Genomic DNA, 17614 nt, shown 5'->3' with positions numbered 1-17614 from the left:
TGTTCTTTCTGAGAAATAAGGGACACTGCGTTCTGTTTACTTGCTACACATGTAGTCCTAGTAAGTGAAATATAACGAACTTGTATTTGTGCATCGCTGTGTTTCTGTCAAGTACCCCTAGATATGTCTATATTGGCGTTTTACACCGAGCCAGCAGCTAAGGCCATGTAAACATATGCCGCATACACAGAAAGAACATCGTGCCGAAGATGAGAGTTGAACCCTGGACAGCCAGACTTCACTGTACTGGTGACAGGCGCTGCTTTCGTGCAAAATAGTTTCAATAACAGCTAGAGTACAACAGAGAGTTTTTCAGCTGAGAACTAAGTGCTTGAAGCAAAAATAGTTGTGAACTGCCAACACAGATACTTGCCACTTTTTATGTTTCCTAGATATGAGTATGAAGTAGCTTTGGTACTGCTGACGAATTTAGTTGAACTCATTTTAAACGTGAATATAAAGGACATCACAACTTCATACTCAAAGCGAAACATCAGGTGATAAAATAATTCCGTTGTTAGTAACAGGATATTCATTCATAGATTAATTTCGATCAAACAAATAATCGTAGCCATTAAAATTAAATAAAACCATTTATTTACAAAATGACAAATAAACAGGTGCACAGCATTTGCTTGTAATTTCGTTAAAGAATGGTGCCAAGCGGATTTCTGTCAGTTTTTCTTTATCTGAGTAAGTTGTTTTTGTGAAGTCAAATTAATTTTCCTGATAACGAAACTCGAATTTCTGGCAGTGTCAGTGTAAAGCCATCTCACAGGATGTATGCTCCCCCCTAACCCCACCAAAAAAGAAGAATTTGTAGAACAAGGATAATGATTTTTTTAATCAAAAGGCTCACCATGCTCCAACTACTCTGTTAAGGAAGTCCAAACAATAGGAGTCTGTTTACTTGATATTAGTAATAACCCTGTCATTGTGAGTTGCTGTATGGGTGCCAGTAGAGCTTTCGACAATCTCTGAAGTTTATTATTTAAAGTTAATAGCTTCTTGACAACATACCATTCGTGATTAAACGAGTATTTAAAACAACCCGTTTGTGGGAATTATTGAAGTAGAATTCTTTGTATTTCTACCCATTAAAATACAGCGGCACGCAAGCACACACAAACATATGTGACAATGCATAAAATGCAAAATTTTTTCCCTTATAGTTAACTGTTTATAAATTCAGCAAATGTTAAATAACTGTTATGTCTAACTAAATCTCTGCTGCCTGCTATTTTTATTTATTTTATGTAAATTTGCATTCATTTAAGTCAGTGAAAGACTTTACAAGATTGCTTGAGAAGATTTGAATGTTGAAGAGAAAGGGAGAGAAAAAGTTTTCTCTTCCCAAAGCACTAAAGGCATTAACCGACCTTGGAGAAAACAACCAAACCCACCAAAACAATGACACAAGTATGTTTGCTAGAATACACGCTGTTGTTGAGGCTGACTCACAAACATGTCCTAGACACGCTCCAGTGAGTAGATTATTTGCATGGGATGGGGGCGAAGTGTGGGGAAAACAGGGGCTTCCCCTTTAGTATTGTCCTTTCATGCCTTACCTGAAAAAACCAGCAGGTGTGCACACTCAGGTTACAATTATTGGCAGCTAGTAGCTGGTAGACGAACCAAGTCGAACAATCTCCACATCCTGGTGTTTATTTTCTTCTTGTAGACTCATGTGGTGTTGACTATCAAGCTTCTTTTCTATTCCAGTTTAGTTAGCAGGAACCTTAATTTTATTTTCCTGCAGATTGAAGTTCTTTCCTTCCCTACAGGTTGACTTCGTCTAGCTCTAGCTTCTTTGTATCCAGTGAATTTATTGTTTACGGGTGGAGTATTGTGTGTTGTTCAGGGGAGGATTTTCCTTAGCCGTCTTTATAATTTTGTTTTTTGAACCCTTTGACAACAGCATTGACTTTCCTTTCTTTTGTTGCTGGGTGGTGTTGTGATTATTGTAGTGGGTCAACACCTCCGTCTTCTTTTGTTTACCAGCCCTGAGCCTTGCATGGCGATGAAATGTGCAAAGGAGACCCCTGAAGAATCAAGCGTACAATGCAGTTCTTTGTCGCTTTACCAGGTGTTAGTGAACACATTTTACATTTGTGGGTAGAGAGAAGTTCTACCTGCTTCCTTTCTTGGTAGGAACTAAGCCAGTTGGTTGAAAATGCTTATTTCTGAGAAAGGCAGACATAACGATCGCTCTTTTCTTTTGGAAAGCATGCAAACTACTAACAGTAGACAGCTTTTCTCTCTGGGGCTGGACTTTGGTTTATAGTTGCACAACTCAAAAGAGGACCAAAATTTTATGTAAGAAAATGTGCTGCGTTGGTAGATTGTCTCTTTTTGACGAGTTTCTCTCGTGTTTTTTGCAGATTATTCGAAACTTTATACACTTGTAACTTTCCTTGATCTTGAGGGCAAACTTCACTACCTTAATTAAACGAGTGTGCTAATCCATCATTTTATAGAGTAAATATAAAATAAAACGAAATAGTTACATGGGGCATGATATTTTTGAAGCAGCAGTAATAACACTATGTAGTATCATGGTTATTTTACTATACACAAACTGGAAATTGCAAGAATGAGTACTTCTTTTAAGCATGTTTGCTTTAGAAAGGCATCTAGTTGGCTAAACTAACTGAACGCCCATAAACTTTGTTACTGTTCCCAGTAACACTCTTTGCAAGACACTCTCTATCCTGATGATAAATTTATAAACAAGTTCTCCATATCTGAGTAGTAATTGCCCTTCACATTCTTGTTTTTCTACCTTTATGTCTGACAGTAACTGAAGCTTAAACTGTATATTAGATGTTTTCTTTTTGGAGCATAGTAAAGAACAAAGAATAAACTGAAGTAGCTGCGTTCGTGTGCAACCGTAAATACGGGGTAAAACAACTGGTGTTAACATTCTAATGAATAATGGTCAAGTTCCTTGCTCCTTGACAAGATAGTATTAGCGAGTTCAATTTATTTCGTTGTCTCTTTAAGGCAGTGATTTAGAGGGTGAGTGTTGCTCATGACTTCCCTCTTAGCATGGGTTCAGGTCTGAGTTATAAAATTTTTGAACTCGAGCTCTAAATCTTTCTTATCCTTCCCTCATTTCTCTTTCTCTTCTATTCTTCCTCTCTCCCTCTCTTTTAAGAACTCCAAAATAAAAAAAAAAAGTTTTCTTTCCGGAAACAAAAGTGCTTTATTAAATGCAATTTTTTCTCTTTTCAATTTCAAATAGTAAAAATTACAAAAAAAAATTACAAAAATAATTATTTGTCAATTAGTAAACCGGTTTTAAATTAAAAATAATCGAAAACAAACTTCTAAAGCAAGCGTTTCATGGAAGGAACTAAATCAAAAAAACTAAAGCATACATCTTTTTTACATTCGTTTGTCAGACGCAACATGCTGACTTGTATATACAATACTCATCCTGAAACTTGTATACTTATCAATTAAGTTAGAGAACTATTTAACTTATTTTACATTATTTTTAACTTCAAAATAAAATGTTTTGAATGTAGCAAGGTGACATATAAGTAGATGTAAGACATGTTTTAATGTCCAGAACAAATATTTATAAAAATGCTAAGCACGTTAAAAGAAATTTATAATGCAGTTCAGTCAAAGAAAGAACAATCATTTTGGAGTTCATTCTTATCACATAAACTTTCGTTTAAAATTTAGCCACCTTTCCCCCAACTATTTCAGCATACACTGTTCTGTCAGATGTTGGGGTTGGTGTGGGTGTGTTCAAAGTGTCATCAAACACCACAATGGTGTAGTTGAGATTTTGTTCTTTTCGACGCTTGGTTTCTTTTGCTCCTTTCATTTTCTGCAAACAGAGAATTTTTAAACTCTGTTAATTTTACTAAACTGTTTTAACATGGGTTCACTACAATACAGTTACTGTGAAGTAGTGAGAAATGGGAAAACCAGAATTTATTTTTGGCAGGTTTTTAGTTTATTTTTACTTCTTCTAATAAAACAGATTTTAGAAAACTCTTTTCCACAGTTTTTTAAACTAAATGCAATTGTGCATCACTTAATTTATTTTACTTCAAAAAATCTTTAAATATGCCAGTCAGTTAAATTTTTAATTTTACTGCAGATTGGTCTAATAATACATTTACCTCATTTGTTTCGTTTAATGACTCTGTTTAGCATAACAGATACAGCCTGAAGTTACATTAAAATTCTATTTTTAAACTTTACGGTTAGAAATAAAAAACGTTCGCCGACCCACTTGCATTGACCTATCTATCTAAAACTTCTTCCTCGCACTGTACCAACCTGTCCTTGTGTTTCATCAAAACCAAAGATTTCATACTCGGACGCTCCCTTTGGAGACTTTGAAAAGGTCTCTGAAACAGTTATAAATCTGACTTATAAGTAATAAATGGTCAAAGTAAGCCTAGTGAGAACTTGACATAGTTATAAGTCACAGCAACACACCATGTGATCTCTGCTACTAATTTAAAAAAAAAAAACTTGTCCCAAAACATGAGAGCGACAACACACACAAAATGTTGCATGCTTTATATCCTTTTTATTCTAATATTTAATCTGTTCCCTTCCCTCTTCTTATACAACTACTTTTTGCAGTGATTAGGTTTCCTTTGCCTTTGTGAGAAAAATACATGACCATGTTTTTAGAACTTTTGCATTGTGTAATGTTTTGGTGCGGGGCTTGCGTGGACATAGATGGGTGCCCACGCTCGAGCTACACTACTTTGCCCTTTTCACTACTAAAGTGCCGACTAACGGTGAACACATTTGTTGCTTTATAAACCAATATGGATGATGGTGATGGTGAATGTTTAACGACGGTGTCCCGCGGCGAAGGACTGGGACCAGGGGACACTCCCACCACACAGCCAAAGCTCCATGGCACGGCGGTCTGAGTCACGTGTGTTCCAGGGGAGGATGAATGAAGATGCTTGAACTTCAATCTCGAAAGGATAAAATATTGTAACAGGGAAACGAAGGCTGGCATAACACATTGTCTTGTGGCGCATGTTCATACGATCCTACAAAATTACTCCTGTGTAATGTAATAGATTGAAATCCATGTCATAGATACCTTTTTCCTTCTTTTTGCCCTTTCCAGCTGTTTTCTTCGATTTCTCTTTTTCTTTATTACTTTTTACATCTTTATTTGTTGGTGAAACTGCCGAGTCTGTGGAGTCTGTAGCTGTTGGTTTTACTCCTTTCTTGACTACAGCACTGTACACGTCGTGTGCGGTCGAGTCTATTGTTGTTGTTGACTGTGAGTGACTCTTGTCAACATCTGTCTCTGTTTCTTCATCTTAAAAGTAAACGTAGTTAATACAAACTGCAAAATTCAAACTATTATAGACTTTGACAAAACGGCTTATTCAAGTATATTTTATTAATTTTCAGTAATATTGAGTCAAGTTCATTATTACTGTTTATCGTTATATTTCCGATCAATCATTGCTATTTGAATTTGAAAAGTGATGAAAATAAAAACTAAAAACTGAAAGCTTTTGAAAACGGCACTTGAAAATGAATAACCAGTTGAACCAGAAAAGCAAGAAACTAACTTTGTTCTTCTTCTATAGCTTCAGTCAACCTGCAAAATATTATAAAGCCAATTCTTGACAAAAATTGGTCAAAGATGGCTCTCGGGCCTCTCAAGTAAACGTTATGGTTGTATATATATTTGATACTAAGTATACAGGGGATAAATATCATTATTTATTTATCTGTAAAAATATCGCTGACCAATGTGGCAACAAGTTATTGATTTGCTATATTCAAATCCTAGTTTCTGTAAGTTTCATTCTGTATTAACATCAAGAAATAAAAAGACCCTTACTAGATCAAGCCGTTGTGTTATTACGATGGTGACCTGGAAGACTTAGCAAAGTGTGAGTCTGTGTGTGTGTGAAAATGAGTGAGAGAGGCTGTGTATCATATAAGAATATGTCAGTGTGTGTATATATATATATCAGTACCCATGAGAAGTTCAAAGAATCAATTATCTTGAAAAATCGTGTCCTTTACCTGGCGAAATGTATGTTTATAATCCCACCATTTGTATTTATCATTTTTTCATCTTCATGAACGTTTATACTTACTGTGGGGTTTCCTTTTTATTAGTACCTGCAGATAGAACAAGGTAAAACTCAAAAGTAAATGAAGATCCTATTGCTTGCACATCTGGCACAAACGTTTTGATGGCCTTTCTTTAGAGTAATTTAACATAGTAGGTGTTTGCTAATTCTGCCTACTTTATACTTGTAATATGAATTGAGCTGAAATTAAATATATATGATCTTTCTTCATAAGATGAAATTTCGCAAATTTATTTGCTTCAATAATGTCTTCCCACATACCTACCTTAGCCTTTATAAAGGAATCAAAAAGTTCATTTACCTTTCCGTCTGACAACTAAGATGATGATAGCGACAACCAACACGACAAAACAGACTCCACCAATAACCCCTCCCACGACAGGTACTGTTATATTCTCTTCTGTTATTTGTGGGGCTCCTGTGAACAGAAAAATAAAAAATCGCGTTAAGGGACATGTCACACTTTATGTTGCAAAGATATGTATTTCAATGTGACTTGTATACATCCATACGACTGTAACGATATAAGCGCAGAAAAGATGCAGGCTTGTAATCAGTTATCAACAGTATCGCAGGCTGTCGTATATTACATTTGTTCTCATTTATCAACTTATGTGTTAGTACTAACGTACAAAGATGTCATTTCTGACAACTTTACTTGTAAGCCTGCATTCACAACTATGCACGCACACGAATGCCTACGCGCTTGTATATATATATATGTGTGTGTGTGTGTGTTTTCTCTCTAAAATTTTTTGCACTAATTATTTGTAGACATAGTAACAAATATTCATGGAAAAGTGCTTGCTATCCCTCGTGTTTTAAAGAAAATTGAATTAAACAATTTTTTTAACGAAATCACACTAACTAGCAACAAAAACCAAAAAGAAACACGGAACGGGAAAATAAAATCGAAGTTGTGAATAGTTTTATGTTGATATAAAGACATATACATATAAATATTAGTAAGCGGTCGGTTGAATTGTCGCTGAATCTCTCTAAAACGAGGAATTTTAGGAATTTCTATTTCAGTCTAATGGACAACGTGGAGTTCAGCATCTAGCAATCTCTCATCTACAAACACCATTTGAGTAAACAGTGATTGTGTTTATCGTTAGTTAAGGCAGACGTTATTTAATGTTAATTCAAATTAATGTTGCCACCGAATATTTACACACATTAGAAGTGACTTTGGAAGGTGGAAGATCTTTGGAAGATCATTTTGTGTTTCGTGCATGTTAATACTTAATACGACTTACCTAAGGGTTTTGTTGATTTTGTTGCTGGATGCAGTTCTCCTTTGACCTCGAAGGTAAAAGAAACATTTCCAAAGACATTGCTGAAAATGGCGGTGTACAAACCAGCACTGTAAACTGTTTTACTTCTGAAAATAACATGACAGGTAGTCCTGTACAAAAGCAAACTGTCGCGAGTGCATTGATACTCAGCAGAAATGTTAGTCTCCAGCTTTGTGGTATTGGTGTCGTTGAGTGAAGATCCATTGGAAATAATGATGAGTGAATCAGGATCTGGATAAGCGATCATTTCAAAACTTGCTTCGTCACCATCAAGTGTTGTTGAATATGATTCGTTTGTTAGTCTTCTTGGAGGGCCTAGAAAACAACAACAACAACAACAACAACAACAACAACAACAACAACAACTGCTAAATCCTCAGTAAAACCCCTGATATTGATTAGGAGACTGTTAGAAAATGTTTGAACAAAAGCGTAAACATTTTGTCAAAAAATGAAAAAAATGAAAAACATCAGTCATGCGTGAACAGAGATATTTAAATTACTACTGAATATAGCTGTCATAAAGTTGCGAAATAAAACTATAGTGTACTGTAGCAGAAAGTTTACAATTCCAATATTCTTAAACATAAGACATTATACAGAATACAGGCTAATTATCCCATCAAAGAATTGTAAAGCATGGATAATCAGATTTCTCTTCAATAATTAGACGATACATAGGTTTATTTAATTTTGACACATTTAAAGATTATAATACATTCGCAGATTATTTTACATTTTTATGGACTGTTAAAACTAGTTTGGTATTGATGAATTATTTATTGCTTTAATAAACAGTTTATTCTTCTGCAATAGTTGTATTTAAACTAAAACTGCTATAATTGCTTTCTAGTTCTACACAAATATCCCATACTGCAATGATTTGCCAAGTAACATAATTCAATCTTTACTACTATAGTAACATTATTAATTCCTGTAATCAATAACGAGGGCTGTGTAGACAGTTTATGATAAAAGTACAAGAAAAAAGTGCTAATTACGAGGTAATGTGACTAATTATAATACTAGTCATAAAATTTAAATCTTAATCATAACTCCCAAATCAAAATACTCACAGAAAACAAACACCTGGATCGATTTTGCATCCACACAAATGATGTTTTCTGATTGACAAACGTAGTTGCCTGCATCTTGGCATGTCACAGCAGTCATGGTATGTGTTAGTTCATCAGAATCATTAACAACTGCTAGTTTAAACTTTTGGTTGTCGATGTTCTTGAAGAGACTTAGACTGGGTGTGGGTCTGCCATCAGCTTTACAAACAACTGTCAAGTCTGTGTTTTCACTAACATTCACAGTGTCGATGTCCATGTTGTTTATTTTGAAAGTCAGCACACGTGATGAGTCTGTCAACACATGACACATGCAATAATCATGAATATTCTACTCACTATTTAACGGACGACAGTGATTTATGGGTCATTGAATCTGTGGTATTTAAAGATAAAAGACGCGAAATAAGGAACTAGACTTGAAGAAATTAGTTTTGTACGAAAACAGTAGATGTCTTTTAGTATTCAAAACGCGTAGCTAGCAATAAACTAAGCCGACATAATTTTTTAGTAAAAGCAAGCTAGGATATTATGCGACAATGTCCTTTTGCGTTATTCAACTAAAAATTTTCAAACAGTTCTGTAAAGCTATCAAGAAGGGACTTAAAATATAGGAAACACCAATAAAGGACAGAAGAAAACTAAAGAAGCACAACGAAATAAACACAAATAAAAAAGTATCATAAAAAAGAGTCAGGTGTAGTACTCTTGCGTTTATACTGTGTCTGTCAGTGTGTAAAACTGATAAGCATTGCTAAAGTTTTAAGTATTGGGGCATTTTTATACAGATGAACACAAATGGAGAGCGAAAGCTGATGAGCAACACTTGCTAACACAACATACTTACAGTTTACTTGTAATGTGTAGTTAACTCTAAGTACATCTGTGTTGTTCCACATCAGGCTACACGTGTAAGTATTTTCATGTTGTGTCCTGTTGACTTTCTCAAGCCTCAGCACCGATGATCCAGTTTCTGTCCACATCACAAGACCAGACGGCTTGCCGAGGTCTGTGGTGTAGCAACTACACTTCACATCGTCGTTTTCCTCAACATACAGCGGACAGTTGTGACTAGGAGGCTGAGAAGGAGGTCCTGAAAGTGGGAAAATGCACAATTAATATATCCATGGCTTCCTCGGGTTAGTTTTTACACCGAGTACAAACTGTATCATCATGTCTTTTTACTAGCAGTAGTGGTGTTAGTATTAGTCGTATTAGTGTCACTAAAACTGAAATAAAAATAATGAAAACTTACGAATTTCACTACTTTCAGTAAATGAAAGAAGCACTTGTGCTTGACCAGGTGTAATTATGATGTTGTAGCTGTAATTTCCTTCTGGAGGTAGAGGGCTATTTATTTTACATGTGCCATTCACATAAGTGTCAGGTCTGGACATAGTAAAATTGCCCACTAAACTCTGAACAGAAGGAGATTTCTGCAAATACAAAACACACACACACACATATATATATAAGAAAATGACTTATTGGTCAGACTAATCAAGCCCATTTGGTCTCTTCATCAAGAGAATTTGTATTAAATTATGAAAAAGCGATAAGACGTGTGGATAGAGGAGATTCTTTAAAAAAAGACAATTTTTACAGACAACTGTGAACTTAGATTAATAAATGTTAGTGGGTGTGCAGTTTATATATCAATACATAGTTTCCTCACCTGATTGATTTGGTATACCAGACAGTAGTACCTGCCCCGCGAGGAGTTTGCACGTGCGACATCACACTGTCCTGTCAGAGCCCACAGGCTGCTGTTATACTCGCCACTACATACAACACCTGTAGCTGGAACTAAAAGTCACAGAAACACATTTTACACCTTCATTTTTTGTGTTTACTGATCTGACTTTCTTCATCTCTCGAATCGATTCAAAAACTATCAAACAGCTTGGTGTGGAAACATTCACGAGGGAATAGAAAGAAGGAAGTAGTGAAAAAAAGAGGTAGAAAGGCAGGGAGTGACCTAGAGACGCGCTAAAAGACGCAGAGTGTGAAGTATTATCTTTTATATTTTTCAAATACAATTTCACCATTTAAAACAGTAAATATTGCAACTAAAGAATAACGTTCCTTGAAAAACTTAAAATAAATGATTTCTATACTCCATTCATTCATGTTTCTTATGCGAATCTCAATCAATATCTTAATATTAGAAATATTGGTGTTTATATAGTAAGAAAATAACTGTATTCTAATCTATTGTTAGAAGTTAATATTGATAAAAAGTTTTAAAATTTTAAAAGTTTGCGTTCATAGTTATTTTACAGTCATTCGTGCTCAAAATATTTGATCAAGTCTATTCGGCTTGAATATCTTTCCCATCACAACCACTTCGTACTTCGTAAAAAACAATCCTATTTATGCGTTTATTTACAGAAGGTTAACTGTTTATTTAATGATTTTTAATAACCTTTCACTGATGAGATTATAAAAGGTCTCAATCAAAGTCACTTACTGATTAAATCAAACTGACATCGTGTTTCCTCAAGTTTTGTACCAACTGTAGAGGTCTGACATAATAGAGAGCCATTCTTGAAAACATCTTTCTGGGGGGTTGCCATTTCATTGACAGTAATGGTAGAGGTATTAACAGTTCTGCTCATGTTGAATATTGTTGCGAACACCACGCCTGAGCATGGTTGACTGATCTGAGTAGCATTACACGTGCCTATTGGCCTGTTATCATCCCGGAACCAAGAAACGGTCGTGTTTACTGTTAACCCTGAACAAATAAACGTGTTATTCTGTTTTCCTTCCTCCACCTCCAGGTATCCTTTCGGTGATTCACACAGATTCAGTGTGGATTCTAAACAGAAAAATAAATGTAAGAGATACGTTTAGTTATTGACACACTTATACATGTCTGTATGAGCGCGCACGTAAGCACAAAGTGAAAATTTCAAATTTCCACGTAGTAATTAAGATTATGATTCCCATGTTATATGGGACAATGTAATTCTGATAGGAAAGCTGGCTTACACATGCACGAGCAAACAAAAATGTACAGATTAATGTCAGGTATGATAGGAGAGAAGACTCCAGAATCCAGTATTTCCAGAAAAGGTGGGAAAAACTTGGAAGCATCAACGTTTATAAATGTCCGAGTAGAATGTTTCTGCGCCTACTTCATAGATAAAGGTTTTGTAGCAAAATCCTACATGTTTTGAATTTGAGTGTCGATTTAGTTTCAACACAAGCTAGCCTTGTGCATAGAGGATGAAGGAATAGCTAAGATTATGAACCTCATCTGCTAAACAGAAAAAAACCAACTAAAAAGGATGGAAAAAAAAAACTTGCAATGAAAAAGCATTATCACATATTTAGTTAACAACTAGTAAAAAAAAGTGTTTAGGCAGAAACAGTGAGCATGACAAACAAAACCTTTTCAGGTCCAAAGCACATTTTCTGGAAACGTTGTGTTTCGATTAACCGATTTATACAAACACCATTTTTGTATTAAGAATAACAAAGAAAATCTACGCGTTATAGCCACCTACAAAACGAAGAAAAAACAGTTAAAAGTTACCACAAATGCTCATCAAGAACATCACAAAACATAATTCCGTGAGTTTCACCATGCTGATTTCTAAACATAATGGTGACGTAGAGCTGACAGAATCAGACTATAACGATATTTCATAGCCCTTTATACTAACAAACATGCTCACAAACGTGTAGAACCAGTGAGATGCAAAAGAAAAATTGGAATTTTACGATCCATCTATACAGCTGAAAATGATAATAATCGCATTGGTATCCTTTATAGTAGAACTCTCAATTCCTTTGTTCGGCATTATATTAGATAAATCAAAGAAAACTGAACTGCACTAACTGGCATGGGGGAGATTGAAGGTGCAATTTTTTTTACCGCATTGAGTTACAGGTACTAATGTTGTCTATGTACGAAGGCTCCAGAATTTTGATACAAGAGGAAAAGTCTTTCAGATGATGATGATGATGATAATGATGATGACTGAGCGCCAAAGATGCCCATTCTCATTAATGCTGTTGAACATCTACCTGGAAAAAATTATGCACGAGACAATCCAGGTACACCACACCTCCGTGTAAAATGGAGTCCATGCCATTCCTAAGACATAAAATGGAAAACAAATTACAAAAAAAGCAATTACTGGTGTTCACAGAAGAGAAGAAGGAGCTTTACTATAGCAATATAGGTCACAAACTATAATGATTAAGCTTGCTGTGGTTTAATTTCTTTTTCATTAAATATGTCTAAACATAAAACTTTTCAATGTAAACCTTTTACTTGCTGGCAGTATATGCAATATCTCGTTAAAGACATGAAAATGGAATATGACATTTTTAGAAAAGTGAAATGAGGCATTTTATTTGACTGCTAGCTAAAAGAATTTTTGTTTAAAAAAAAACCCAACCTACTACCTCGATATGTATCGAACCTTTTTTAGGTTAATGGGTATATCCGCTTCTCTCCATTCCGCCATATTGTCGAGCTATTTTTACACACATTCATCGCAGTGGTGTTCTTTCTGAGAAAATGTTTTGTCCTATTTATCTGCTACACACGTTTTATTAGTGAACAAAATATAAAGACAGCTTTGTACCTGGTATTTGTGTAACACAGTTGTTTAACGTGTGCACCTGAATATACCTACCTGATGTAGGAAGGAGCTCCTTTACACCGTAGCATGGAGTGCTAGTAGTTCTTCAACATTTAGAAGCTGTACACAAATGACGAAAACGAAAATCACAAACCTACTCAACAGCTGCCTTCTCTTACTTTTACTGCTGAGGAATCCAACAGGTAAGACTTTGTAATCTCTCCTACCTACCTACCGTATACCTCAGCCGTATTTCTTGATCCCCCCATGTTTTGCTTTGAACAGGTCCTGATGGAATACTTCTTTTCCTTTTTGTGTAAATTCCAATGATATCATTTGTCTGTAGTCAAGCTGTGGTATCCCCTTTTACTCAGGATCGAATTCCTGATTCATCTACGTACAAATAATTATAATAAACATCGTTCACCACTTTGTCCAACAAATCGAAAAATATTTGAAAGTAGTGCTTCACCTTCGACATGAGATCGATGCTGCCCATAAATTTGTTGTAGGCAACGACAATTTCAGGACCAGGCACAACAGATCTGTTATCCATTCACTTGACACAGGTAACATTATTTGGTGACAATATGGGGCTTTCTCCGTGTTTCATATTATTGTCTTTCTTGAGATTTTAAATGCAAACCTCACAACACTGATGCTCAAGTGGTTTATTCAGCATAACATTCACTCCCTTTTGTAGCCCATATTCAGTTTCAGTTTTCTTCCCTGTGTACAAGTAGAATGGTTACAGGTAACTGGTCTTTGAATCAGGCCTGTATCACATATTGATTTTTTTTTTTAATTTATTGCTTCATTTTGTTGTACCCCGTGAATTTTATCAAGTGTTAATCAATTGATTGTTATTTGTTTGGGTTTCGTACATTTTGAAAGCATCGACATAAGGAATCTGTCCTCGGAAGCCTATCTTCATTGTTTGTAAAGGGAAAGGCATTACTTAAAACTACTTTAAAGCGATTCTGAGAATCACATTAGCAGCATATGACACCTGGAGATCAGGTTCAGTGGACTAGTAATCCCTCAAGGATGGAACCACATGATATCCCATTACAACATTAATTCCCAAGAATGCACGGATTTCTGGCGCATCAGTTTGGAAAGGAATTCTCTTCTGCAACATGTACTTTGCTCATCAACAAGAACTATCAAGCCAGAAAAATCACCGGATGTTTTAAATATCTGAAAGCCCTTAGGTGTCATTTCGGTCATTGCTGTATCTATTTTTAAAACTTGAAGGATAAAAGCAAAACATAAAAGTTGTTTCTTTCATGGCCCATATGAACATATATGTCCCATAGCAAAATATTAAATTGCAGGCAGTCCTCGGGTTAAGTCAATCCAGAGTTAGGATGTTTCGTGGTTACGACACATCTGCCATTGACTGTATGAAACCTCGTTTCCACTTCAGTGGTTTTGCTTCGTAAACTTCGTAACGCCAACTTCGTGTTTCATTTCATTATTAAACGAAATTATTATTTTTTTTGATAATTGCCGTGTTAGGATAGGTGTTAGGATAGTATAAGGGCGTTACAGTTTGTTATTTACTGACAGTATTTAGGTAAGTTCTGACTTACAAAGAAAATCAGTTTGCGACGAGACTTAAGCTGCTTGCTATGTTATATTTATTATCCATATCGTCAAAGTCACTGTTTGCTTTCAGGAACTCTAGGAGCAGCTGACATTACAACGATATGTGAAAACTCTACCTACACTGACGGCGCTACAAGCAAAGTATTTTGTGAAATTAATACAACAGCTGTTGCAAGTGCTTCATGTCTTGGAACACCGTCGCTGCTACTAATCCAGTTAACAAGTCCAGATGGAGTGCCGACAATACTGTGCCAAACAACCTATCCAGGAACATGCACGAACCCTAATGTAGACTGTGGTTGTGCGAACAATGTTAACAACTCAGCCAAATACCAGGCTCAGTTTACAGCAAATGAAATTACCCAGAAAGGGAGCTCCATCTCATGCACTATTGGCTGTGAGCCCCCCCTTTCCACAAATACAACTGTGGGCTGTCAGTCAATGACATTCATATCAGTCCCAACAACAAGTCCCATCTTGTTTACTACCAATAGTTTACCTGCTGATGATGACAAACCTGACTGCACCATACCCTGCATAATTGGAATAGTTGTTGCCATTCTCTGTGCCATTATTATAATTCTAATTATATTGGGTACGTGATAAAAGTAATTGATTACATACTGATTTGTCATGTAATGCTAAACATGATCACGGTTTTGGTGTGTCTACATACAAAGTGGAGACACAATATATACAAATGATCTCGATTTAGTTGGCTTTTGTTCGGTATGACATGCTATTCAGCAGCTGTTACTATCTAGATAGGTTTAGGTACACAAAGTATCATTCATTAGTCATAACATCTGTAATTACAGAAATTTAGTTCTCGTTTAATATAGTTTAGTATACATTATAGTTACTGTCTTAACCCAGGAAGCCTTAAAGAAATCAGCTTTAAAAACAAAAAAAGCGAATTGTGAGATTAGAAAAGGGATGAAAGGAGCTCTGGAGAACTGCATCAAAGCCCAATACTAGACCACATAAGAAGGCATATGAGGACAACATGAAACATCAGGTGGACAAGATAGTTGCATCTTGATAAGAGTAGTAATACTAATAACAGTAGCAGGCATTATATTTATTTTATTTATTAGATAGAGACATTTCTGTTTCTTAATTTAAGAATAATAAATATCATTCTGCATATTGTGTTTAAAATAAAAACGCAAATTTAATAAATTTCAGGAGTACTGTGCAAGATGGGAAAGATAAGGTAATATAATATTTTTTCTTTAATGTGAAAATCAATGCATAAATAAATTAATCTTCATTGAAATAAAAAGACGTTCCCAAGTGGGCAAACTCATTTTATGGTATAAAGAGCAGTGTTTAGTCAAACGCAGAACACAGCAATGTTTTAATAATTAATGTAGTAATTTATAATTAATGTAGAAATTTGTGTTTCTCTTTTCTCTTTTCTTTCAGTTGCCCTTAAAGAACAAAGGATCAAGAAATATCTCAACGTAAGTGCTAAACAAAAATAAACTCAAACAGAATACGATGTAAAGTATCTAGCAAGAAATGTTCGCCAGCTTATTCACTAGATCTTTCTTCTTTCTTCTTTCTTCTGATATTGTTTACTTTTTGGGTTTTCAGAATGTTCTACGTCAGGTATTAGTATGTTACAGTCATCTAATTACTCTAAGGACTTAATATTTAATGTGGAACAACTGCTACAAACAAAAGTAGCTGTTTGTCAAAGAACATTTTCATAAAGCAAAAATGTATTTTCTAACATCCATTGGTTCTGGATGAATACAAGAGTCGTTCAAAATGTTCTAAGCCTCCCCCAGAAGGAGCTGCTGAAACAAAACAGTTTTTCACATTCTCTATATAGTCCCCCTTGACACTTTGACCAAAGATGCTCAAGCATTGCAATCTCATCAAGGAAGAAGGTGGTGTCTTGGACCATAAAAAAAATCACCCACACAAATTAAAACAGAAATCTGTAATAGTTTTTTTTCTAGTTTTATAAGAAGTGGTAGTGTGTTACCACAACAAAAAAGTTCGACTTTGGCTCTTCTTTCGTGGTAAGTATTATAACGTTTTGAACGAGCCTTGTTTATAGAACGTACCATAGTACATTCTCTGACGGGAACTAAGCGGCAGAAGATGAATCTTTTTTTCCTGTTTGTGAGCTTGTTACGTGTAATTTTATCAAAGATCATTTGCATATGAATTACTTAATTTTTTTTTTTTTGCCCTAAAATATTGCGTTTTCTTACAAAATAACAATATAGTAAATGCATAAGGAGTATTGGGGGAAAACCTAGCGATTTTGTTTTCTAATAAGATTCTACTATGGACTATTACAGAGGCACTTCAGTGTCAAGTGGAAATGGACGACATCATCATACACCAGTTAAACAAATAAAAAGGAAGGCCTCAGCAAACCATGAGAACAAACCTGGGAATAAGTCAAGGCAACAAGTTAACAGACTACATAATCCTTTATCCTAATAAATTATTTAGTAGTTAGTCTCCAGAAGCTGTGAAATAGTTTTAGAACTAATTTCATTTCAATAAACCAATGAAAAACGCTGAAGAAGGCCAAGATGTTATGAACTGTTTTAAAGACCAACCTGAATGGTTTACGTTCTTTGCAGATATCGGTAGGTATAAGGGATATAAACCTAACCTGTAGATTTCCGCCTTTAAAACCCATCCGTTTATTAATTATCCAATAGCAGAAAAACGTGATTCGCACCTGCGATCAACGAACGCCGTAACAGTGTACTACGTGACACTAACAGTGACTACGTCACATTAGTGCATCATTCCCATTGCCGGTAGTCAACACCAATCAGAGCTACAGAGTGTTATTCGGATTATACGCCAGTCGTCTGTTGTTGAGGCTGACTCACAAACATGTCCTAGGCACTCTCCAGTGAGTAGATTATTTGCATGGGATGGGGGCGAAGTGT

The 17614-nt window shown here is 35.3% G+C and overlaps 3 protein-coding genes across 3 annotated transcripts; 1 reads left to right on the top strand and 2 right to left on the bottom strand.

Moving 5' to 3' along the window:
• Positions 1-3224: 3224 nt before the first annotated feature.
• On the bottom strand, positions 3225-7725 carry LOC112567625. The gene is made up of 7 exons (XM_025244318.1): positions 7367-7725; positions 6409-6525; positions 6111-6135; positions 5574-5602; positions 5090-5314; positions 4300-4370; positions 3225-3841 (listed from the first exon to the last, which is right to left on the bottom strand). Exons 1-7 carry the CDS (start codon positions 7650-7652, stop codon positions 3683-3685), a joined length of 912 nt encoding a protein of 303 aa, XP_025100103.1. The 5' UTR covers positions 7653-7725; the 3' UTR covers positions 3225-3682.
• A 718-nt stretch (positions 7726-8443) lies between these two features.
• Positions 8444-11096, bottom strand: LOC112567624. Its single transcript, XM_025244317.1, has 5 exons — positions 10949-11096; positions 10154-10284; positions 9734-9914; positions 9326-9571; positions 8444-8772 (listed from the first exon to the last, which is right to left on the bottom strand). The coding sequence occupies exons 1-5, from the start codon at positions 11094-11096 to the stop codon at positions 8444-8446; spliced, it is 1035 nt and encodes a 344-aa protein (XP_025100102.1).
• Positions 11097-12984: 1888 nt separating this feature from the next.
• Positions 12985-17377, top strand: LOC112569207. Its single transcript, XM_025246935.1, has 5 exons — positions 12985-13279; positions 14758-15282; positions 15876-15903; positions 16116-16153; positions 17006-17377. The coding sequence occupies exons 1-4, from the start codon at positions 13207-13209 to the stop codon at positions 16123-16125; spliced, it is 636 nt and encodes a 211-aa protein (XP_025102720.1). The 5' UTR covers positions 12985-13206; the 3' UTR covers positions 16126-16153; positions 17006-17377.
• Positions 17378-17614: the final 237 nt, after the last annotated feature.

The sequence above is a fragment of the Pomacea canaliculata genome, linkage group LG7 (assembly GCF_003073045.1).
Source record: "Pomacea canaliculata isolate SZHN2017 linkage group LG7, ASM307304v1, whole genome shotgun sequence".
NCBI classification, from domain to species: Eukaryota; Metazoa; Mollusca; class Gastropoda; order Architaenioglossa; family Ampullariidae; genus Pomacea; species Pomacea canaliculata.
The sequence above is the reverse complement of the archived record's forward strand: the minus strand, read 5'-3'. Positions and strand labels throughout refer to the sequence as shown.